Consider the following 25900-nt stretch of genomic DNA (forward strand, 5'->3'; position numbering starts at 1 on the left):
TATTTCTTACTATGCTCTTTTTGTGTGGTGAAGCAGGCTTTCTTCTCTTGTTCATTGCAAACATGAGCCAAAGTAAAGATGTCCGCTAGCTATTTGAACATATAATGAGAATTAATGTGACTAAAAGAAGAACAAACCTAGTGCTGAAACAGTCTAGAAGCAGGGAAGCCACTGATGATTAAGCTGGATTCCCAGGGCAAAGAGTTTCTAAGAGAACCTTCTCATCATATCTCTGAGCACTTATCCTAGAGATTATTTTTTTGCCTCTCACCAGTCTATATCTAATTCAGATGTACTGAGAACATCACTGGGCTCCCAGTTGCCTGCCCATCTTGCTGGCCTGACTGTCCTGGACCTGGGAGAAACTCTGTTATATGCTAGCATGTGGAGCTGGATGTTGAATTGAGGAGTAGGTCTTGGTTAAATTTCTCTGTAGAAGCTCTGATGTTAGAAGTCCGTTTTTCTCCGTTCTTGTCTTCTTATGGAAATGCCTTTCACCTGTGGGGAAAAGAAGACCACATGCAAATCTCTATGGCTGACCAGACTACACTGTAGTGCAGGATCAGTTCCACCTTCCTCTGGTGCAGCCTGCCAGGGCAGTTTGCTGTCACTATACTTTGCCTCACTGAGATTTCTCTACTGCAGAGGTGACATTTGAGTACAGTGCATGTACTTTGTATACTGTGAAGGCTGAAAGGAAAAGTTGAAAAAACTGAAAAGTTGAAAAGCTGAAAGCACTTCAACGCTCCTGATCTTTTAATGAAGAATCAAACGGGAGTTTTAAGACTTCTGTTTCTTGTGGACTTTGTGAAAGCGGAGTGGAAGTCTCTGGTGGAAGAAACAGCAAATCCCCTAGCTACTTCTTCCTTACTTCATCCTCATAACCGTCAGCATAACGATTTTGTTTTACTTTTAAAACCTGTTCTCTTGACTTTGAATGCTGGCTTTTTGTATAGTGCTGTCGATATAATGAACACTGCCTGAGTGGAAGAAAAGAGGAGAGGATTTACATCTAAGCTTCGGAGAGTGCAAACAGTTGCAATTTTTTTGTGGCCTTTTGTTCTGAAATGCAGGAGCCAAAAGTGTGCTCCTGTTATTGATGTATTATTTATGATGGTGTAATGATGATGCATTATGATGATATGATGATGATGTATTGATGTACTGATTATTGATATATTTATGTATTACAGTGAAGTTGTAATGGGACTGAATTTCCTCATTCCATCTCTTGTCAGAGTGGCAGCTCAGGAAATATTGGTCAGCTAACTGTTGTTTTGGACATAGAGGAAACTCCATTCACAGTGCTCGGAGAGTGTCTGTAAACAGAGACAGGACTCTAGCCTTGCCTTCACTGCCTTAAATCAAATTACTGCTGCCCAGGCGATGCCTCTAGCAATGTGTGGGTGGAGCCTGAGCCCCTCCATGCAGCCTGGCAGCACTGTGGGGAGACACTTCCCTGCCTGAGGGACTCCTGCCCTGACTTTGAGGTGTGTTTTCATGCTGATGGCTGCTGGGAGGGAAATGTAAAAATTTTCCAAAAGGAAAATGCCACTCTGTTGTGCTAGGCAAGGGCCCCGATGCCAGTTTGTTCTTGAAATGATATGGGAGCAGAGCTGGAAGATGGGGTGTACCAAGCAGTCTCACTGTGTCATCAATATATAGCAGAATTTTTTTTTCATTAGTCTTATTTTCCCAACTAGAAAATCTGTTTCATTTTGATGGCAATACCTTTTCTCATTCGTTTTGACTCTGAACCCTGGCCTTCAAATTTGCAAAATGTTTTGCAGTGGCTTACCACTGTGACTAATTTTTTCAACTTTTACCTTCCATTGGATGCACAAAACTTTCTGTTTTTCCTTGACAGCAAATGTTTGTCAGAACAGCCTTCTAGTGAGGATGTCTCACCTTTCTGTCACTGCTATGATCTACATTTATGATTAGTGCAGCAGTTCTGTGCCTTTGTGCTGGGGAAACACAACCCTGTTGTTCTCTCTTTAGGTGCTGGACCTTGTAGTGTTCCCTCAAAACTGCTGAATGGCTGATCTGAAAAAACACAGGAGGGAACGATGCTCCCTCTCCCCTCATTTATATCTTTTTGTAAGGAACTTGCTTCAAGAGAAAACCCTTAGATTGTTGTCTCAGGAGGGCTTTTCTTCCAGCCTCCCCTCTGTGTTTCATCTTTTGGGATAGCAAATAACCATGCATCTTTGGAAGAGAGCAGAACAGCAGGGAAGTGCTTCTTTAGCCCTGGAGTGTTTCCTTATCCCCTAACTGCACTAACTCTTCATTCATTTTCACAGCCAACTTAACTTTGCCAGCTTTTATTGCCCGCCACAGCAAAAGAGCCATCTAGGAGGCAGTAGTGATTGCAGTATTGCATTTAATGTTTCTGCAAACCCTTCCTTGGCCTTCAAACATTAACAGCACTAGGAATCAGCTCAACACTATAGGGAGTCTGCATGCAAACTCACACTTGGGGCAGACACACTACACTAAGCATGCCATTTGCATTCCTTGGTTTTGTCTGTGAGGCCACACAGGCAGCTGGAACATCTCTCTACTTGCTGAACCTCTTCTTTCTTTCCAGCGCCTCTACCCCCGAAGGCAGTGAGTGTGGGCTCTTGCAACTGCATGCTCAGAGCTGTCAATGCCTGTAACCTGCCACTCTTGGGCTTCCCGGCTGGACTGACAGGGCCTGCCTGTGATCCAAGCAGGGCAATATCTCCAGACCCTTTCTGTCTCCAAGACAGGAGCAGTGAACTTTGTTTTTGCTGGCCCTCTCCCAAATGGAGTCAAAGTTGTCTTTTTGAAATGCTTACAGGTGAGGAGATTGAGAAATTTCCAATACATTTGAAAATAAGGTTATAACTAATGGTATTATGTGACAAATGCAGTTTCTTGCTGCTAAGCCTGTGATAAGAACCCTTTTGGCTTTTCAAAGAGTAATTTAAATAAAAATTACAAGAAACAAGCTTAAATTTATCCATTGTGGTCAAAGCTGAAGGTATGCTTTAATTGACTTGTTTCCAGTGTTAATGGTGAATCTGTAGTTTAATTTGCAGTTGGAAACATGAAGTCATGGGGACCAAGGTGGGTAGGACACCACTTAACTGGGGTGGGACAACCCACCAAGTTTTGTGACAAGTGGCTTAATACTTGTTTGTCATTGCCCTGTGGCAAAGCACCAGCTTAATATCCAACTTTCCTGGTGAGCCAGTAAATGAGAGAAAATCTGAAGATGAAGAAACTGCTTGTACAAATAAGATAGCCAGTTTAGATAGCTAATGAACCAGTTAAATAACCAAATCTATCCGATTAATTAGTAGCTAATGGTAAGGTTCTGTCGTATTAAATTGATCTCTAGTAACCCAAAGGACAATTATGAGCTTACAATAATTGTGATTTTTCCCCCCCTGCATTGTTTCAAGAACCCCAGTTAGAGGTAATGTGGTAGTTTAGGACTCTTATGGGAGGCTGTCTCCTTGACATAGGACAGTGCTTCAAGCACTGCTATAAGTTGGGGCAATAATATTCCTAATTCTTGTTGTGAGATATGTGATTGAATAATTGATTTTTTTTTTTTTTTTAAGAGAAATCTTTGTAGCGCTATCATTAGTTTCATATCGACTCAATTCACTGCCTACTGTAGGGCAGCCAAGTAAACAGAAAGCAAGTGGAGAAGTCAAAGCTGGTGACCAGTGTGAGAAATGTAAACAGAAGGCAAAAAGTTTATTTTCCAGGTTGTCCTACAGCCCTGACTAGGTGCTTGGTAGAGCAGAATTCTTTTTTTCTGAGTAGTCTGCGTCAATGCCATCTGAACAGGAACTGAGCTATGCATATTTTGGGTGCCTCTGCAACACAAATAGTTTTAGTCATGTTACAAATCATGTTACAAATCTCAAATATTTTTGCTCAGAAGCAGGAAGGCATATGCCCACTCTGGATGTCATCTGAGGCATGCCTGGAAGGCATGTCTGGCAGGCTTATACCAATATCAATGCAGATCAATGTACTCACTGTAGCTTGTAACTGCTAAGAGACAGTGTCAGGCCTTGTGAATTTTGACTTCCACAAGAGAAATATTACTAATCAATTAGGATTGCTTTTTGCAATTAGAATCATTGGAACCTCATTGGTTTTTTTTTCCCCTTTTTCCACCTTTAACATTGCCTTTGATCTTTAACAGAGATATTTCTATTTCTTTCAGAGGAGATGATGTAGTCAAATGGAAATGATTGCAAGATATTTCTGATAAGTCACTTGCTGTGTTTCCACATTTATTGCATCAGCTATTACTCATGTACCTACTTGTTTACTACTCTTCTTGAAAGAGCAGGAGTGAAATGGGACTAATAAAGCTATGCAAACTGATATTTAGTGTTCAGTTGTTAAATCAAAATTAAAAACCCTCAGAAACTTGAATTAGAAATTTTTTAGCCGAAACCACATTTGACATATATTCAATTCAGACTGAAATTAAATTAGTTGTTTTGGGCACCTCTAAGAAAAGTCAAAGAAATGTAGGTAACGTTTACAAACTGATAATGTAAATCCATCCCCTTTTGCTTTTGTCTAGTAGATCTAGCAGTTTTTATCCTCCAGGAAGTGAGGCATTCAAGTCTGTTTGCTCCTTTGTAAAGCCATTTGAAGTGGAAGAGGCTTCACTGTCCCTGGTTTTATTTTCTCTCTTTGGTTTGTTCCACTTTGCGGTTTTAGTGAATTGAACATTCATTGCAGCAGACTGCAATCCTGGTACGTTTTCAATGTGGGTGCCTTAATCCGTAGGCTGGAGGGTTTTCCTCTCCTTCTGTTACTAGAGCTTACCTCGTTGCAAATGGAGAGACTTAGGATGAGGACTGGAATCCCTCACATTTGTGCTTAGGGTACACCTTTGGGGCTGACACCCCACTTCAAATTCAACGTCCACCTAAGGACAAGGATACACACACGGGTGTCTCTGGTCTGTAATATGGCACCCTGAGTGCTATGAAATGGTCTGGGCCAAGGCTTCTCCTGCTGCAGCTGTTCCAGTTAGGAATCAGGACACTCTCCTGGTGGTAGGAACTCAAGTGTTGTCTCCTACTAACCTCTCGCTGGCTTGCCAAGCTCCCAAGTTCAGGTGTAGCTTTTGTGGGCTGGAAAGCTCTTCTGCCAGAAAAAAATGCCAGTCCTGGGCTGCCCTTGTATGACCACCTACCGTCACACGAGGGGCACAGCTCAGCAGGGGATGCTAACTGCAGCCTGCGGGAGGGCAATACTGGGGGGTGGAAGCCTACGGTTCCCAGAGACAGCCCCTGCAGATATATGCTGGACCATCCGGTAAAGGTGGGTACAGACTAGCTCTGCTTGAGTGGCCTTATTTATCCTGGCCTCCTTCTCCTGGTTCACCTGTCTTTTTAGAAAGGATAGATGGTTTTTCCACAGTGCACCTGCAGAAAATTGAAAGGAAACACTTATTTTACTGTAGTGCAGAGATAAACAGGTTATGCCCTTCTGAAATGTTGGGTTTGCAACAGTTGAATACACTTGAACGGACATAGAAATCCTAATGCTGTTTCACAGTGTAACTAATCTCACTCAGGTTGGGTTTACTTAGGAGAAATAAACTCAGGTTATGTTGTAGGAGAGTTATTTCTGCAGTGAACATGCAATTTGAAAAAAATATCTTTACACATGGAATAATAAATTATACTCTTAACTGGAATGAGACAGAAGTCAATGCTGCTTTTGAAAATTGGATGCTGGCTCAAAGATTGCTTATCCAGTTTCTGGAGACTAAACAAAAGTCTGAGTTAAAGTCACTGAGAAGGTTCTGCTGAAATCCATTTCAACTCCTCTGGCACAAAGCACACAGGCGGAAACGTTTCCTTGCCAGTTAACTAACACTTCTCCTCTTGCTCCTGGTACCATGACTGATTCAAATCTGTGCAGTTCATATAATTACACCCCACCCTCCCCAAACCCAAAGCACGCATGAAATGAAGAAATGACAGGAAAAAGGCCACATGTCACAATAATGACTGTAATTTGGACGGTTATTCCCTTGTTTTCTGGCTCAGTATTTAAGGCCTGATGTTAATTTGCTTGTATAACTAAAGGTGTTTCCTCTGCTTGTTTATACTAGCTATGATTTCCAAACATCCTTGAAATTATTTGCCGTAACATTTCTCCTCATCATGATATTACTTCTATTTGAGCCACTTATAGAAAATGCTTTTTTCTATTTTTGAACAGAAACAGTTGGGAGCCAGAAAAATGTGTATTTGTTTGACTTTCTATTTTTGGTTTGAAATTGCTGGAAGCCGGTAGGTGGGTTTTTATTTTCTGTTTTAAGATTTTATTTTCAAACTAAAACAAATATTATGTATGAGAAATGGCACATATCTTAAATTACTGGTTCTAGTAACAGGAACAAGTTCTTGTTAGAAATTATTCTGAAGTGTTGCTCTATTTCTGGAAATCCTTTCATGCTCACTACAGCAGAGTCTTGTATCCTCTCCCATTTCACTCTATGATTTTTTCATAGGCAGAGGTGTGAGTTTTGTAGGAACTTTGCTGACACTAAAAAGTTGGTATGTTCTCCTTCATCTTGTATACTGCACTAATTATTTTGTCATGTATCCATTCTACCAGACTAAGGAAAATCATGCAGAGAGTTGACTATTGGTTGTGTATACCAAATGAAATCACCTGAACTGACACCTGAATGGATAACTACGCTGTGTACCTTTTTTTAAAAATACCCTAGCGTCTACTGTTGGACTGCACAGATTTTGCTCTCCAGAATGGAAAATTGCAATTCATTATAAAATGGGCAGTCCAGTATGAGATCTCATCCCATTCAAGAGAGCCAGCAGATTACTTAATTAGAGTTCCCAGGAAACACTAGGAATAACTCAGCAAAGCGGAAATCACAATTTTATAGACTTCTTTCAAAGTAAAAACCAAAATGAACAAAAAAAACCCCCCAAACTCAAACAACCCCCAGTTTTACTTATCTATTTATTCTCCATGCATTTCCTAAAAAAAAAAAAAAAAAAAAAGCAAACACAAAAACCCACCCAGCCCCCAAACCAAACCAAACAATAAGCAACCCTCTGACTATATCCACATGCTTTATTCTGTTTATTTCATTGAAAACCTTGGACAACTTCGAGTTAGTGTTCCTTATGGTTGACTTCTAAATCAGGCAAATCAGTTCACATAACATAGTTTTATCTTTGGAAAAGTTTTGGGATTTTTTTTGTGGGGATGTGTGGAGTGGGGAGGGTAAAGTTGGCAGGTCAAAGCATATTAACACATTTTTTTACTCTACTGCCAAGACTCATATTAATATGAAAATATAATACAGAACTTAAGTAACAAAAACTTTATCTTTTTACAGATTTCCTGCTAAGCTTTGAAACCATTCATGGAAACTGATGGCAATGCTCTTGTAAGTATAATTGAAGTTATGCCAGAATTACTCATCAGCTGAAGAGGTGGTGTGTTGGGGTTCTGTCCTCATGATCGTAGAAGACTGCGGACAACATCAATATCCAAACAAAATCTTGCTTATAGGCCAAGTCAAGTGGTGAGACTGCTACAGGCCTGCCCTAGTTTTGCTCTAAGGCAAAATGAAGTCTATTGTATGGGCCTAATGCCAAGTGTGCCCTCACTTCCAAGTTCTATCCCTCAATAGATAGAAAAAGCAGTAATTTAGGATACATGATCTTAGCAAAGGATTTTGTTAGCCACGCATCTCTCTAACTCTTGAGAAGCCTAAGGAAAGTACAGCTCTGTAGAAGATGAACTGTCAATCACAATTTTCTTTGGTACCTTTTCAGACTCATGCATTGTGAGGTGAACTTCATGAGACATGAAGTCTGGTCTTCAGTATTAGCCCAATGCCCCTGCTTTTGCTTTTAGAACAGTTTTTTTCTTTCCCCTAAAACAGCCTCATACACCTATTTCATCCATTTTTTTTCTCCTGGGGAGTTTACAGGCTGCAAGCCCCTCGGTATCTGGGCAGAAGCATCCTTTGGTGTGATCCTTGACTGTTCTTAGCAGCTCCCCAGGGAGATGCTGCCCATCTGAGTTTGGTTAGCAGAGATGATTTCTCAAAGTCACCCATCTGGAAAGGAAGTTGGAAACATGTAGCCCCCGTGCTACATACCTGCAAATCCTTGTTGTCAGGCAAGAACAAGGTAAGGGGAGCCACAAGGGTGTGAGCTGAGGAAGCTCTAGCAGCTTTTAATGATTATGATAGCTGCCCCTGACCCAGGGTGCCTGAAGCCTCTGATTAGGGAGGGTCAAGCACCCTTTTAACTGGTGCTCAGGAGGAAACTGTCTAAGAGCCAGCCCCAGAGGGTAGCCAACAGACCAAGCAGTTTGTGCATCAGGGTGTTAAGGAGCAAAGTAAGGGAGCTACAGTTGAAACTGTGCTGCTGTAACAGTCTTAGACATGGTAATAACAGGGCAATTTTGCCAATGGATGTGGGAGCAGCTGCCCCTTCTAGGGCAGATGTTTCCACACAGACTCAGTTTTAGAAGGCAGACAGAGCCCTCAGAGTCCCAGAATGCAGGTTCTCAGAGTCCTAGCCTGAGACCTCTCTCTGAGGCTGGGAGAGATGGCCCTCTGCCCTTTAGGAGGTGCCCCATCTTGAAGAAGCTGTGCTAGCAAGTGGAGAAGAAATGGGAGGAAGTGAGCAGGCTGCACAGCATCAGAAAAAAATGAAAGGGAGATAGGTAAAGTCTCCTCTGACACACAACAGCTTTAAAACGTCAGTCCCCACCTGCAGTGGAGAAGCAGGCAGTGTCTACCCCCACTACCAAAGTAAGCAAAACCTCTGGAGAAGGGGAAGGATGGAAGCTGATGACTTCTAGTACCAAGAGGAAGGCTTCTGCCCCACCTAAGAACTTGCAACTGCAATATAGGTTGACTGCCCTCAAACTGAAGAGGAGCCAGAAGTGCCTACTAGAAAAGGACCTGGTTCATCTAACCATAAACCATGCAAGGCTACCAGGAGCAAACGGTGAGTAAACACAGTGGGTGACTCCCCACTGTGGGGGCCAGAGTCACCTGTCTGTAGGCCTGACCAACTATCTAGAGAGGTTTGCTGCCTGGCAGGGGCCCGAATCCAGGATGTTATGGAGGGACTGCCAAAGCTTGTCCAGCCTTCTGACTTCTACCCCCTACTGTTATTCCCTATGAGCACAAATGATATTGACAGAAGAAACCAGTATATGCTGGGGGCCACCCAGATGGAAAGCAGATTTGCAGGAAAGGACTTGGGAGTCTTGCTTGGTGGACATCAAGTTGAACACGAGCCAGCAAAATGCCCTCGCTGCAAAGAAGGCAAATGGTATCCTTGGAGCATTAGACACAGTATTGCCAGCAGGTCAAGGCAGGTGATCTTTCCCCTTTATTCAGCACTGGTGAGGTGATACGTGAAGCACTGTGTCCACTTCTGGGCTCCCCAGTACAAGAGAGATATGGATATACTGGAGAGAGTCCAGTGAAAGGCCACAAGGATAACTAAGGCACCGGAACATCTAATATATGAGGAAAGAGTGAGTGAGCTGGGACTGTTTAGCTTGGAGGACAGTCTCAGTGGGATCTTATTAATGCATATAAGTACCTGAAGAGAGGGTGCAAAGAAGACAGAGCCAGGCTCTTTTCAGTGGTGTCCAGTGACACAGGACCAGAGGCACTTGGCACAAACTGAAACACAGGAGGTTCCCTCTGAACATCAGGGAACGTTTTTTTACTGTGAGGGTGACTGAGCACTGGCACAGGTTGCCCAGAGAGGCTGTGGAGTTTCCATCCCTGGAGATATTTAAAAGCTGTCTGGACGTGGTAGGTGTCCTTGTTTGCGTTGGGGGGGTTGAACCATATGACCTCCAGAAGTCCCTTCCAAGCTCAACTATACTGTCAATCCGTGAAAAAAACAGGATCTCTAAACTGACAGAAGTCTTTTACTGAAGTTATCACTTCTCTCATATGTTTTTGCTCATTGGTGGAGCCTACCTGGCATAGCAGTCATTGTGAACAGCGCTAGTTGTGCAGCTCCCTTTGCAATTGGCTCATGGGTGTATTTGCCAAGTGGAGGAATAATGGATAGCAAACTTGAAGTCTACGTTGTCCTGCAGAATCACTATCTCATCCTGTTCAGGTCTCAGTAAACTGATGAGTAAACCAAAACCTACCTGAAAAGATTAAAACCTACCCTCTATTGCCAGCCTTGTGCAAAAATGATGACCCTCCTAAAGTTGCAAATAACTGTAATGTTTTGCATTAATTTTGGAGCTTTCTGAGGTTTATTGCTCTTGGATTTTCCCTGGTAACAACAAGAGATAGAAAGAGGTTTGATATTTTTTGGTTTGTTTTTCAGTTGAACATGTGATAATGAAATAAATAATTTGCCATCAGGAAACAGATTTATAGAGAAACATCCACCATTATCAGAAGCATAGTAAAATCATGACATCTGATTCAGTTTCAGATAGTTTCAGTGATTATGTCTGGTAGTTACAGTACCTTGACGTCTGAAACTGCTGTTATGCCACTGGTTGGTACCATTGGCTTTACTGGTAATAACTCTGCCTTCCACAGTTTTCTCTTTGTTTTGCACTGGTGTTAATGTCACCGTTAGAGGTGAAACTTTAAAGTATCTCTTAATCAATTTTCACTCGGGTTCACTGAAATGAAAGATTGTTGACTCTAAGCCAGTTTTTGAAGGAGGAAACTTTAATTTACTTCTTGAGGAAAGGTTTGCCACTGGAGACTTGCTAGTGTGTTGTATTCTCATGGAAAACTGAATCCAAATCCTGCTGGTGAAGCATTTTATGAATTTTGTGATAGATTCGTTTATATATAGGTTTTCTATTGGTTTAAGATGAAAACAGTTTTACTGCAAAGTGTTTGCTTATTTCATAAGATATTTGACTTCAAACACTGGTGCTTTGGAGAAAGAGGTTGTTTTTGCTTCTTTATAAATCCGCAACATTTGGGAAGGCAGTTTTGTGCATAACACCAGATTTCATTGTTGCAGTCTAGGATTAGAAATTACTCTTGCACAGAGCAAAACAGATATTTTTAATAAGATGATGCTGGGCTTCTGAACAGCACTAAAAACTACTTAAGTTGTTGAATTCCAGGTTTAAGATTAATTTATTGAAAATTTAATTCAGCTTTCAGGAATACTGGGAATGAAATCCAGAGATGTACCTTAATTCACAAAATCTCACTCAGCAATGATTTTGTTAAGGATTTATCACTGATTTTATCCAGGCAAACTAAATGCAGTGCTGGCTGGGTAAACTGCCCTTCCATCCCCCATTCATTTCGCAACTCCTCCCACAAAATATGAAGAGATGGGGATTCATCACCCCTGTCAAATTGCAGCAAGATACTATCATTACTGCAGAATAATAAATGCACATTTGTAAATTCTTTTTGTTACCCTGAGCTCTTACTAGGTAATCAATCTTTTCATCCATCTGTATATGAAGCAGGCTCTTACAGATGATTTACATAATATGGATATTAACCTTTTCTTGACAGATAAGCCATAAACCGTATTATTTTGCTTTAGATCATAAATAAGGTTAGTGGAAAGATCTACTTCTTCCTCGGTTGTTTAGAGAGCCACATCCTGTCTCAGTAGTGCTGCTCTTGTTGTACTACTTGGTGTTGGGTAAAGATGAAATGACCCCACTGTAGTGTCATGGCAAAGTTGTGACATTGCCCCACTACATAGTTTTTGTGGAAGGACAGCTGATTCATATTTGTTTTTCTTAATATCACTTTGGGTAGCTCTAAAGGAAAGTAATTAGTGTGACTGTGTGACCCATTGATTCACTGAGGCCATATATTGTTTCCATGTGTCCCAAATAGGGCATTACTTTCTTTGCAATCAAGACACAAAAGGTGGCCCATATAGGATGGGGAAATAGCAAAGCCTCCAATAGAGCTGATGTGTTTTCTCATTGCTTTTCTTTGTCTGTTGTCATGGAGAATAGGCTGAGAGAAGGCAGTGGTAGAATTAAATTAAAAAAAAAAAAAAAAGAAAAAAAAGAAAAAGGGAAAAAGAATACGTGATGATTAAGCAGGAGTCTGGGATTATTCATTCCTGGTAAGGCCTCCCACAAGTGTGTTTCTCAGGTCATCTCAAAGAGGCATCAGATAAGCGATATGCAGTTCTGCTCTGTGATACATGCTGCAAAGATCACTGGTTAAAGAAAGTTCTAGCTCTCGTCAATACTGGCAGTGGTCTCTTCTGTTACTGTTTCCAGATGGTGCAGCTTTACTCACCTTTAGTTCGCCTATGAGAAAAGTAATCAAATCCTTCAAGAATAAGATGAAGTGGGGTTTTATTTCTCTGAAAAGCTGGCTGGCTAGGCAGAGGGGCTGCATTAGGGATGTTCATAGCGTAGCTCTGCAGCGGATCAGGTAGCTACCAGCTTTGCATAGCAACGTTGTGGCCAGCATATTAAATCATATGTCACTTTATCCAGCATTTGTCAGCCAGAGGCTTCAAATCCTTCCTAAAAATAGAAAAAGGTAAATGCTTTTGTTCCCATGCTAGAGATGGAAAGGTTGAGGCGAAGAGAAGTCAGGTGCTTTGTCCACAATCGTGTGACCAAACAGCATGTCTGGGGATAATTTACTTCAAAAGCCAGACTTTACATTTCTAATGACCTCTTTTTTAGCCTGTGGTCTTCTGTTTTAGTTTCATTTTCTATGTGTTTATGTGGGTTGAAATATACAGACTGAAAATGAGTAAATGTACTTCAATTCTGTTATTTTTGACGTGACTAAAACTGTCATATATGGCATGGCAAACTTCTGGCATATTTATGTTTTACAGTTTGGATATTCTGCTGGGTTTGTATGGTTATCATTTTTTTGTTAAAAAAGTATTATAAAATTCTTATATAGAGGGAAATACATTCTCAGCACTAAATAAAAAAAAAGAGGAAGGCAAAATCAATTTTTTTTTTTATTTTTCAGAATTTCTTAGAATGAGCTAAAGGACAATCAGACACCTGGCATGTATTTTTCATCTCCCCACGTTTGTAAATCCCCCTCGTGGAGTCTAATGAAACATTAAAATGTTGGAGTCTTAACTTCTATTTTTTAACTTCTGAACACAGAATACAATTCAGGCAAACACAGTAGCAAAATAGAAGCTGCCTGTGGGTGTGAAACAGGAAGCACTAGTAGACACACACATGTATAATATAGTTACGTTTGCTCTTGCTCAACTAGATATACATCAATTTTAATTAACACGTTTTATGCTTCAGCTACTAACGTCCCTTCAGCAGTGAGTGGGTTATGCGTTTCCATCCTGCATATACCACCAGCATCACCACCACGTCCTTCTCTAGCTTCCCCCTCCCCTTTCTACACAAATGTTGCAACACAATCTGAAATTTCCTCTTTTCTTTCCTTCCTGCATTTCTTACAGGTTCCCTTGCGTCAGAAGACAAAAAAGAAAAGTCAAGGTAATGAGAGATTGTTTTTTCTTGTCTCTTCTGGGTTCCTCTTTTGTTATTTTCTTAGTATGTCTTATTCTTGGGAGGGTGAGGATTTTACACTGCTACTCAGCTGGTGGAAGGCTGCTTTTTAACTCCACTGATTCTGAGAAAAATGACAACGGGCTGCTCCTTTGGACTAAATCCTTGTGGTATGTTAATTGAATCGAAGCTGGAAATCAGTGAGGTGGAATCAGCTGCCTGCACATACACACACACTAGCGGTTTTCATGTACTTGGCATAATAGTTTTCTCTAGCTGACTTAAATAGATATATTCTTTTCAGTGCATCTGTGTCAAGGGAAATATATGCGTGCTTCTCTTAAAAGGATCAAAGGATGTATTTTTAATTTACAAAAACTTGTATATGGTTATCTTAGCAATAATTAGTGTCTGCATTATCTATAGCTTACTATTTTGTTTCTGCACATCAGAATGCCTTTCAAATGAATGTGTGTTACTGCCACAGCCATTATAAAACTGAATGACTTCTAAGTATATTTTAAAATATGCTTGGATGGCTTGCTGAGATTGCTAAGTAAGGTTAATATCTTTAATTAGCAGGAACATCTTTCCTGGTAATGCACTTTTAAACAAGCAGAACACTGTATTTTTAATGGCACAGGGTTCTTTATAATGAGCCGACGGAGGATATCGTGTAAAGAGCTGGGGCAAGCCGATTGTCAAGGATGGCTCTACAAAAAGAAGGAAAAAGGAGCTTTCATTGGCAACAAATGGAAAAAGTTCTGGTGTGTGCTGAAGGAGTCATCGCTGTATTGGTACAGCAGTCAGCTGGTGAGTACAGTGTCCATCCAGCTCTGGGTGCTGGACAAACAGCATCTGCTGAGACTGAGAGAAGGGGAGATGGGGTCACAATTTAAATGCACTCTGGAGACCTACAAATGACTGGGTTTATTTCTCAGCCCTGACATTTCTGGTAATCTGGGAAATGTCTATGTGAATGTGAAACATGCAGAAAACTATGTGTTTTCTAGTTTAGGAAGTGCTTGTAAAATGTTAACTTGCTGTCTGTTCTGCCCTTTAAAGAGCTGCTCTTTGCAGGCACTGGTGGCATTTGAATTTGGGAAATGTTTTCCTGGCATGGGCAGTTTGCAGACACTCGCTATCAAGACCCAAACCAGTAACGCTTCTTCACTTCTAATTAGTTTAATTTTCAGAAGTCTCTCCTGCTTCTCTCTCTATCCTCTTCCTCACTGACATTAATTAGTTTATTGGTTTGCTTTTTGGACTTTTTTTTTTTAATTTATTCTTTTTTTTCCTCAGTTTGCACTGGTAGGGTTGCAGGTATGAGAACTGCCAGTTGGTGATATTTTTACTCCTGGTCTTGCTGATGTCTCATCCAGAGCATTGTGATTAAAGGTTTTCACATTCTGCTGATTATTAACTTCCTGCTCTGATGAGTCAATGCTTGCAGTCAAATCTGCAGGAGAACTCGGTGTTTTGAATTCAAGGTCCAGCTTTCTTTTCAGAGGATGAACTCTCAGAACAACCAATATAGATAGTGTTTCTTTTCCAGGCAGTCCAGCCCAAGTAGCCTACTCCACTTACAGTGTGAGTGGGAAACAGAGACAAAGAACAGCAGGCCCTGAATTCCTGTAATCAGCTGAAGAACTAGGAATTAAAATCTGAACAAGTAGTGGTGAGGGAAGACATGGTGAGAAACTCGGAGTAATTCTTTTAATGAAAGGTTATGGCAGAGTCCTAGGGAACAGTTGGTTTTACTCTAGGCTGTTTGCTACAGCTTGTCTTGATTGGGCAAAGAGGGTGTCTTGCCCATCATCGGAAGTTTCAGACATAATTATTCCCTTCACTTTGCTCTCTTGCACTGCTGCCTCTAAGAAAGCTCCTATCATGTTCAAGTGATGGAATGACGGAGCCCAGAATTGGGGTATGCAGATGATATGGGGATGTTAGCAACAACATACGTTGAAACTCAGCACCTTTAGTGTCAAATTGTGAACAGGCATCAAGTTTCCTAAATGCAAACAGACTGCTCTGGAAATCAGCATGTCCCATGCCTGGGAAAAGATGAGAGATTAAAGGAACACTTATTAATTCTTAGAGCATTTTAAGAAATCAAATGCAAGGTTGTTTCCACTTGTTTATTTCTATTGCAGTAATCCCCATTAAAAATAATTGCTCTTTCAAGGTACAAACAAAATAATTTAAACCATAAAAAAAACCCACCTAACCCCAAAACTCTAAACAAAACTTTATTCATATAAAGAGTATTTCATATTCTCCCTTCAATTGCAGGTTTTTTAACAGGATTAAAAAAAATGACATTTAAATATGGTATTAGCTATTCTTTTTTTGGGGGGAAAAGTGAAAATAACTCTGCTGGTCTTGGGTTGTTGTTTTTTGTGGTGTTGTGGTAGTCTGATTTAGCTTTCTTTCAAGACCAAGTCAAATACATGCATGAGAGAAAGAGAAAAGAGAAAGAAATAAGATAACTAGGAAAAAAAGATAAACAAAAGGCTTTGTTTTCCCAGTGCTTACAATATCTCTACTTGAAAGACATGGCCTGACAGATAGTCATCAGTGGCATAAATACCCTGCAAACCCTTATTAACACTGCCTGTTCTAAATTAGTGATTGCAGTTGTACTTCTGGCAAAGCAGCGTTAAGAAAGGTGAGCTGGATGGCTGATGTGCCTTTTAGACATGGGAAGTATCAGAAAATAATTATTCTGAGGAGTAAGCAGAAATACCAGTGACATATTCACTTGCTTGCTTGATATTTCTTTTTACTATCTGGCTTGGCTTTAATTCTGCCTGAACTTCCACTGACTTCAGTGGAGTTAATCCTTGGTCCCAACTGGGCATCCAAGACCACAATTTTAAGTTCACAGTTGTGTTGAGAGAGGAAGAGTCCTGCTCCTCACATACTTGAGGCTTTCCATGATGACCCCTGTTATAGAGGCTGAAGCACAAGGTGGTAGTGGAGGAAGGAGCAGGGCTGAGGCCAAAGGAACTGGTGGACGCTCGCTGGCTGCCTATAGCTCTGTCTGACCAGTTTCTTTCTAGTGAGAAAAAAGCGTGTTTTGTTCGTGGCTATGTGGAAACTGCAATCAACCAGACACTGGCAACTGTAGCATAGCAACAGGGTGCTGGACCTAACCTTTCTTTCTAATGGAGATGGAGAAAATAGGGAGTGGGTGGAATTTGTACAGGAATGTGCATTGTCCCAGATTTGGGTAGGTAATCTCAGCTGACATTGTGTTCTCAGTGAAGTCTGTCTTCAGGCACCTCTGAAGCTCTGGATGTTTCTGTTGCTCTGATTTAATTTGCTTTCAAGCCACTCTGGTTCTGGGTCTTTCACATGAGGCAGGTTGGGGGAGGTGATATAAGACCCTTGTGGTGACATTTGCAGACAATAGTTCCTTCAATTTAACATAAAATATGTTGTGAAAGCTACAGCTCAAAAGAAAAGAAAATAATAAAACTCTGGGAAGGGTCACCAAGGGCAGATCCAGACACCCCAAGTCAAGCTTCTCCTTCACTGAAAGCAAAACAGAGCACACAGTCAAATCCAAATTAGCTTTCAACCGGTTAGCTGAAGTACTGGGAACAGTGAAGTAAGGGCTCCAGTAGTCTCAGCAGTTTTGGGTAGGCTCCCCTCAAAACTTTTCCCATGTATGCTTGCTCTTTTTATAAAACATGGATATCACATGAGACAGGTAAACATTTGTTTGCAGCATGGACGTGACCCCAGCCTGGGGAGGGGAAGGTGTTTGGACTAGGTAGAAACACAGAAGGGTTGGTTTTGCAAAGGAAACACAGAAGATGGATCTGAGCAGTCAGACTTTCTGGGTGCATTCACCAGACTCCTTGGACAACTGCTCTTTGTTAACCTTTGGTTCTCTCTTTCAAGTACTGCTCTCTGTAGGGAGCAGCCTTGAAGATAACTGTTTGAAGAGGAAAGTGTGTGGTGCTGCATGCCCCTTTAGCAGTTTTAGTTCTCATACTGAAAGCCTGGAGGGAATCAGTACTCTTGTGTAGGAAAATCATCACGTGTAATCCCAGGCTCCTGGCTCCTTGCGCTTTGTTGCAACTGTGTTGGATAGTGTTGGCTGGAAAGTGACAGAGCACTAAACGGCTCTGTCTTGTGGGCCTTTAGGATAGCTCATCTAGTTTTCCAAGTAGAGTTGAAGCAAGATGTGTTAACGATGGTTGTCATGGGGATTCAGCTGAAAAGAAATATAAATATAAAATCAAAGGGTTGCAGGCTGTGATCTACTGTCACTATTTATCTTTGGGGTTTTTTTCCCCCATTGACTGCATTTAAATTGTTCCTTACTCCAACAGCTTTGCCAGGAGCTGTATAATTGCAGTCTTTTAAAATGGAAACCTTTCACTTTTGAGTTATAGTAGCTGCTTACATGAATGATAAAAAGTCACTGATGTCGGCTGATTGTGCTGAAGGCTTTGTGGATCTCTGGTCCGATATCTTACACAAATTATTCACAGTTCTGTAGGTTGCCACAGTGGTATACTTGGCAGAGAGAAAAAAGACTGAAAATGCTTGAGGACCAAACTGCTCCTCCAGCATCCACAGGGTCTTTTGGGGGCAGCAATGAAACACTGTGGTGAAGCCATGAGGAGTAACCTGAATTGCAGATTGGAGCTGTTCCGCAATATCTAGATATTTTGACTTTACAGCACTATTTAATAAAAAAAAATCTTTCTGCACCACTATGTTAATTTCAAATACTGAAAAAGATCTATTAAATTATTTACTAAATCTCCTAAAGACACAACTTTTAGAGAATGTATTGAGGCAAACTAAAAAGGACCTTAACCTCCTTCATTGTATTCATGCATTATGTTTCCTAAATATTTTTGATTTTTTTTTTTGAGTGAAAAGCCTTTTCTGTGAAAAAATGCTTTTGTCCCAAGCATTTGCTGAGACTGTTATTACTTTTGAAATTATTTTCCTACAATTTGACATAGCAAAATGTGTGAATTTATGTGTTAGGTTAACCTGCATAAAAACCACAAAAGATAACAGCTTATTCTTTTAAACATCCTGATTAAATAGGAAACAGGTCAAGGTTCTTTTAATCAGAGTCTTTTAGGGCTATTTTACAGAATTGCAATAAAATCTGAAGGAAGTTTGAGTGAAATGTGTGAGTTAAATAATAGCATGTTTGAAGTCACATTAAAGATAACATTTAAGAGAAAACACTTAAGACTTCTATACAATTTTAATGATTTAAAATGTCATTTTTATTCCAAGAATGACTGAAAAGATGACTTCCACATGTTCTGTTCCTAGTGTTTATTTGGAATTCTATTTGCTGACTGTAATTACACTCATAAGGTTTTACTGTTATGATTTGGTTTCTTTTTTTCTGATAATTATGGAACTACGTACCCATCAATCCCTTATTTTCTGTTATACAGATGACACATCTGAGATGTGTACCAATAGTGCATTAAAATAATCACACCACTATCCTCCTTACTTTCACTCATACATAAAATGAAACATTAAACTTTTCTTATAAATGAATAAATGTGAAATCACTGACATTATTAATATAGAACCTGAATGCACTGAACATAATCTTTTACCAACTGGAACTTACAAAATACTGCATAAGAAATCTGGAAATTTCTCTGTTGTAAAACCAGTAAATGTAAATTACTTAAAGAACGATTGTCATTAGCAGTATAGAGAGTACTCCTCTAATTTAGACCCTGATTGAATATGTCAGTGGTACAAGCCCAAGTTCTATCTCTGCATGGATAGGAGCACCCCAGGTGAGTGTTCCCACACTGGCTTACAGAGTCCTGATAATTCGCTAGTCCAAAGCAAAATCTAAATGATCAAATATGTGTATGCATTGACAGTAGAGACAGTAACTAATGGCATTGCATGGATTTAATCTCCTCGTGAGTGCTTGTGCAGCACCCTAAGCAATTTATAGGATACAGTCTAGATCAATGGCTACTGCACCAGTAGATAAAACTGGCGGAGCTGTGATTGCATTTGTAACATGTAAGCTCAGCCTGCCCCAGACCATAGTCACCCACTCACTCACCTGGTGGCTTATGTAGCTCAAGGATTGGATTTATTGGGGTATGGGTGAGTAGGTACCTGGGTATATCCTTTCACACAGGGTCTTTTGAATCTTTTTTAAAATTTGGTTTCTTGATTCATACTGCAGAGAAACAACTGTCATTGTATGTGTTTCTCATCCAGAAATGTGTGTCATGATGGCTTTGATACCTTATGAACCGCTTTTCTGAAGTTGGTCTCTGGCATTCTTAGACTGGTCTTGGCAATCAAATAGGAATTTCAGTGTTCTTGCTGCACCTTGTCTAATAAGTGACCACCCTTTCTGGTACAGAAATGCAGAATAGTAAATTCTCTATCTTTAGTACAATGCAGCCCATGAATAGAGCTCCTCCTTTACTCACCCCTACTCATTTGCTCATCCCTGTGTCTTTGATAGACTATGGATTTGAGTTGAAAATACTAGCATAAAGTCTAATTGAATGAAATATCCATTAAAAAAAAAAAGACTTCAAAAAAATCTTGCAACATTTTTTTCTTTAATTGTTATGTCAATAAGTTTAGTCTCACTAAATTTCAACCTGTGGAATGGAAACAAAAGCTCCCCAAGCCAGACTCTAAACAAGTTTGACAGATACAAATATGATCAGAGAAAGTTAAAAACACACAACAACAAATAGGCACTTTTTGGTACAAATGAAGCCACGTTGCAAAATAAATTTTTTTTTCAGCCCAGATGCTGATGAACATCATTCTTTCTTCTGTGCTGAAAGAAAGAAAGAACTGTTTGGGTTTTTTTGTTTGTTTCTTTTTGTGCTGGAGCAGGCAAAACCATTTACTGGTGAAGATGCAAAATATAAACCTCTACTATGAATAACTTCAGGAGTGGTTATGCCATGATTTACTGTTTACTGAAGAACAGATATGCAGAGATGTGGGGAACCCACCCACTGAAATATCTATTCTGTATCCATATTTCTGTTCTCAGAGATTCATACTTCAAAGCATTAAAGTGTTAAAGCACAAAGGCTTGTCTCAATGAACATCTTTTTATAGTCTTTTCATATTCATGCATAATGCGACTTGAGATGCTGTCAGTCATCTTCATTTATCCTCTGTCTTTGTAATTGTTGTGTATATTTTACCTGCTTTATACTTCTTCAGAATTTTAATGTGCCCAGGGATAAGAGCTGGGAGCAGCAAAAAAAAAAAGTGGTCCAGGAATGAACACTTTCTGTATCTTGGAAAGTACAGTTTTTCCTGATGTTACATGCTACAAACTTTTGTCTCCATTATTGCTCCTCTTAGGAGGATTCCTAGTCTTATTGTGGCTGGGTGAATATAGATAGATGTAGTGATAGGTGTTTCAGCTGCAGGCATCAGCAAGGACAGGGATTTGAGGCTAACTGGTAAATTCAGTTTTGCTGGAGCCACTCTCTGACACAGAGTGCAGCTGACCCAAAACAGAGATGCCAATGGTCAGCAAACCTTCACCTGTCCAGAAAGGAGTGACTACATCTAAACAGTGCACTTTAAATGTCTGCCTGGCTTTTGCTACCTTCCTGAACCATGCCTGCAGATTTCTGGGGGGAGTGATAGCTCTTTAGGGGTGGTTCACTGGGGGGAGTGATAGCTCTTAGGGTGGCCGAAGCTCTTTAGGGCTGGTTCACAGTGTTTAACAACAGAGCTCAGCTGTGTGGGACTGTTCCCTTGACCATTTCACCTCCTGGCATGGGAGCAGCTGGTCTCACCTCTGCCTTGCTCATGTACAGGAGTACATAGGTGACCCTGCAAAATGATCCACATTACAGTTACCTGGGGGACAGTCCATCTCTGCCTTGGATCGTTTTGGGTCACTTTTCAATTCCCATCGCTATAGTCATGTATTTTGCAAATATGCATATATCATGCATGTTGCTGTTATGCATCTGTGTAACATACATGCTGTATAATGGAATAAATGCTCCTTTGAGATTGTATGTAACATCCAGACAGATGTAACAGATTATATAACCCTTATTCATCCACTCATGTCAGCTGTCTTTTCTGTTTTTAGAGCTGAGAATCAGTAGTTTCATTTTCTGTGGTCTATGCACAAAGTGTGGCTGGTCAATTTGTTCAGAGAAGTTGTATGATCACTGATGGCTGCAGAGGGACTGCTTCTTCCACCTTCCTGCTGTTTTTAGTCCTGGCTTGATCCAAATGTAAATTTTGCCCTTGACAGTTTCAGACTCCGGACTATACTTCAGAAATCCTGAAATGCTTTGAGATGAGAAGGACGAGGAATGTTGTAGGAGTTGAGGAACCTTCCCCTTTCGGGCACTTTGATATTTGGAAGTGTATAACAAATCCTATGCTCACACTCTGCTACTTGCACAGACAGGAGTGGTGGCTTTCTAGCATCCAGGACTTGCACAAGTAGTAGCTGGTATAGGAATATTTCTTGTTACCAAATATCATCCAAAACATTGGGTGTTAATCTGTCCCCATGGTGATGAGAATATATATTCACACTATAAAAAGCCATCAAAAACAAGCACTTGCACATTAAATGTCTTTGAGCATTGGAGTCTGGTAGTTTACTAACTGGTTGACATGGTGATTTTTATTTTATTTTATTTTATTGCAGGCTGAAAAAGCAGAAGGATTTATCAGACTTCCAGACTTCAGTGTGGACCGAGCAATTGAATGCAAAAAAAAGCAGTAAGTTTATCTCTTGCCTCTGGTTTTGCATGATTTTTACAATGTTGCAAGGAATTCAGTCTCAGTAGAGCCTGGCAGTGAAACTGTGGGGAGCTCTTCTGTGTTGTGTAAATAATGAGATACTAATTGAGCTATTGAAAGAAAACCATATTGGAAAAAAATAAAATAAAAAAAAAATATTGAAATTTCTCTGCCAGATGTGCTCTGCTAAAGCTACAAATAAAAAAGTAAACCAGTATGCCATTTTTTTTTCCCTTTTTTTCACTGATTATAAGTTGTAGTCTATTTTAAATACCTTCTCCTAGGTGGGGAGGTCAGTAGTGGTGCAAGTAATGCTGCTTCCCTCTGAGTCGGGATTATTCTTTAGGCCACTGTGGTGCAACTGATCTTGGGCTGTACTTGAAGCCCCTGATTGTGCAGGGAATAAAAAGTTTGTTTAGCTGGGTACACATTTCAAAATATTCTCTCCAAATTCTATATGCAGCACTGGCTTCCTGCTGCTTCTGAGTACACTTCAAAGGTTTGGAGAGGAGTTGCTGCTGTTCAAAGTTATAAGGCTCAGCATAGTTTTTATTCTGTCCCTTAAAAGAAAGCCTTCATTCATCTGTTCGGGTCTCATGCTGACATTAGCTGTAGGTGTTCTTGAGACTAACTGTGGGCTTGACTCCTCCAAAGAAAGGGAACAGCTGTTTTGAATATGGGGAGTTTCATTTTGTTTTCTCAGAGGAAAGGTTGAGTCACATAGTACAGGACCACAAGAAAATGTTGCCCTTCTCAGCTGTTGGCTGTCAGTGACTGGGAGGAAAACACTTGCTCATCACTTATTTGGGATGGGGTAAGTTAGGAGAACTGAGAGAAGTGATGAGGGCTGCTGGAACCCAGTCAAATAGTGTGTGTGCTTCCATGGGACAGAGTCACCTAATGAGGAACAAAAGAGGGAAGCCACACAGTCTCAGGATCTGAGACTATGGTTTAGGAAAAAAAGACTGAAAAATAGTGGATGTTCATCTAAAGCATTGTCTGGGGCTGAGACCAACAGACTAACTGTTGGGGTTAGTCAGGGGCCTACCTCCATTTTGTTTGTTTCAAATCTGCCACCTAGTTGCCTCTTTGGTTCCTCCTAAAACTTGTCTTAGAAAAGAGTGAAGAGTCAGTCCTTATTCACCTGCTGTGCACTGCTTGTGATTTTAATGTATCTCATCATATCTCCTTTTCCTCAACCATCATTTTTCCATGCTGTGGGTCTTAGCCTGATTAAACAGTCATGGAATCTGTTCCATACCTTGGGTCACCTGTGGTGCTTTCTCTGAACCTTTTACAGGCTTACTATGCTTTTCTGAGCTGGGGGAAGTAAAGCTGCACACAGTGTTAAAGATGTGGGCACACAACTGAATTATGTAATGACATAATGAAGGTCTTTGCTTTATTCTTCCTTCCTTCCTTTTTAGTTCCTGTAGTTTATACCCTCTGAATAATGTGTGCCTAGCAAATGAGCTAAAAATAGACTAGAGTTTTAAGAAAAGGCTGTATGGATGGATAAGCTGATCTGGATTAATATAGTGGAGGAAATAAATATTTTTAAATAATTCATCCAGCTATTTTTTTTCTTATGTAAACTTGTTTTCTTCATATCTCTTATTTTTCTTTTCTTAAAGTGCTATTAAGATCAGCCACCCACAGATCAAGACATTTTATTTCGCAGCAGAAAATGTTCTGGAAATGAACACGTAAGTAGAAGCGACTGGCCATGTTTCATCCTGTCTCACGCCTGAGAACACCATTTGAAAGTTCATTCTCTCACTGTCAGGTGGTTGTTGACGACGTTATCTGGGGGTTTACTGAGTCTGTTTTGTTTTCTGGTGATTGTACAGAAGGAAAATACTGCTATTTGTTCACTAATGACAGTTGAAATTAGAATCACATTATTAGGCTGATTCTGATACTAATCTTCCTGACATTTGCTGGTATAAATCCCTTTCTGTTGGAGAGGCGCAAAGATTTGATAGCAGCTCATCACCTTGGGAGAAGTGAAGTGAGGGGAGGGAAGAAAAGAAAGAGAGGGAAAAGCTTAATATAGTTTAGTCCCAGAAGTGATCTAGGACTAGAATATAATAGTATCTGCTTTCATAGTAGCATGTCATTTAACAAGGAGGGTTAAAGGGATAGAAGGGACTGTTTCTTTAATGTAAGTAAGTGTTTACTTCACCACCAAACTATGTTGCAGTTAAACAATCCTCACAACAGACCAGAAATCTTATGTGCACAAATGTCTGTAAGAACAACAATTCATTCATGTGGTTTTTAATTCAAGAATTAAAAATTGATAGGAATAGTGTCATTTTAGAAGCCACTGAGCTATCAGAAACAGGCATCATTTTCTGTTGATCTAGTTTTTGCAGATTGAGATACATCTCATATCTTTGTCTTTTTTTTTTTTTTTTTTTTTTTTTTTTTTTTTTTTTTACTTCAGATTGCAGTCTGTTTACAATGCTATTGCATTAAATGGCCAAAGTTGTACAATTTAGTTGGAAAGAGAGCTTCTATGGTAGTCAGGTCAGGATTTTAATCATGGCTCTGCTGGTGATCCTTGTGAAATTCTTCACAGGGCGCTGACTGTTCTTTCCTTCTATAAACAGGAGACCTCATACATATTTACCACAACAGAAAAGGATAGAGGTTGAGAGAATGTGTGTGACCTTACAAAAGGGCTACAGATACAGAATTGTACGATACTACAGTAGTGTAGTACACATTCATAAATCAGTACTCTATAGATGCATACAAGTAAGTATAGATGGAAAGAACATTTTGTCCTTTGCACCTTGGAGCAGCACAGAGCATACTGATGGGGAGATAACCCTTCATTTTTGTATTGTTACATTTCCTATCTGAGCTAGCTCCTGATGGGAGTGTGAAGTTCTTGAGGCAGATGGGCTGAGGATGACTGAGAACAAGGGACTGCTGGACAGAAATAGTTCTGTTGAGGGAGAAGAGAGGGAAGGGTGTAGGGAGAAAGGAAAGGAAAAATAGATCTAAAGGAGGACGTTAGTGAGTCCTAGCAGGCAGTTTGGAGCCCAGCTGGAAATTCTCAGTGTCTTAATGACACTTTTGAAATGTTTAGTCTCATGTGAGCGAATGATTGAAATCTGTGTAGGTGTCCCAGGTCTTATGCCCCCAGAATGGCTTTCTTCAAACTCCACTTCTCAAGTAAATTTCATCTTGGCTTAAATTTAGGTAGCCTAGCAGCTTATACTGTACTGCACTAATAACAATTCCTCACTGTTGTAACTGATGATGTTTTCCTTGGCAAAGTATAAAATACATGTATTTAATACATAATGTACATGCATACTCATGCATAAGTCAAAATAGACTAAAAGACATCTGTCCTCTTGGCTCCAGTCCCACAAATACATATGCATATAAGTGGTTCCACTGAACTCACTGGGGCATTCGCCTGTGTCGAGTTACTGGCGTGCATAAATGCTTGATGGATCATGACCTTTTGTAACTCTTCATGCATATCTATCTATCTATCTATCTATCTATCTATCTATCTATCTATCTATCTATCTATCTATCATCTATCTATCTATCTAATCTATCTATCTATCTATCTATCTATCTATCT

At 40.2% G+C, this 25900-nt stretch overlaps 1 protein-coding gene across 2 annotated transcripts in view; it reads left to right on the forward strand.

The window, feature by feature from the left end:
• The first annotated feature begins 7385 nt into the window (after positions 1-7385).
• IPCEF1 (interaction protein for cytohesin exchange factors 1) overlaps positions 7386-25900 on the forward strand; it is a 47314-nt gene continuing 28799 nt past the window's right edge. The window contains exons 1-5 of one of the 2 annotated variants that reach the window (XM_026845140.1): positions 7386-7438; positions 13458-13494; positions 14150-14319; positions 22196-22269; positions 23925-23996. In XM_026845140.1, the coding sequence (XP_026700941.1) occupies positions 7415-7438; positions 13458-13494; positions 14150-14319; positions 22196-22269; positions 23925-23996 (377 nt within the window). In that variant the 5' untranslated portion in view covers positions 7386-7414. Of the gene's footprint in view, positions 7439-13457; positions 13495-13580; positions 13677-14149; positions 14320-22195; positions 22270-23924; positions 23997-25900 lie in introns of those variants that run through there. The other variant, XM_026845141.1, reaches the window with a different exon arrangement.

Source organism: Athene cunicularia (assembly GCF_003259725.1).
Source record: "Athene cunicularia isolate RWA chromosome 3 unlocalized genomic scaffold, athCun1 chr3_part1, whole genome shotgun sequence".
NCBI lineage: Eukaryota > Metazoa > Chordata > Aves > Strigiformes > Strigidae > Athene > Athene cunicularia.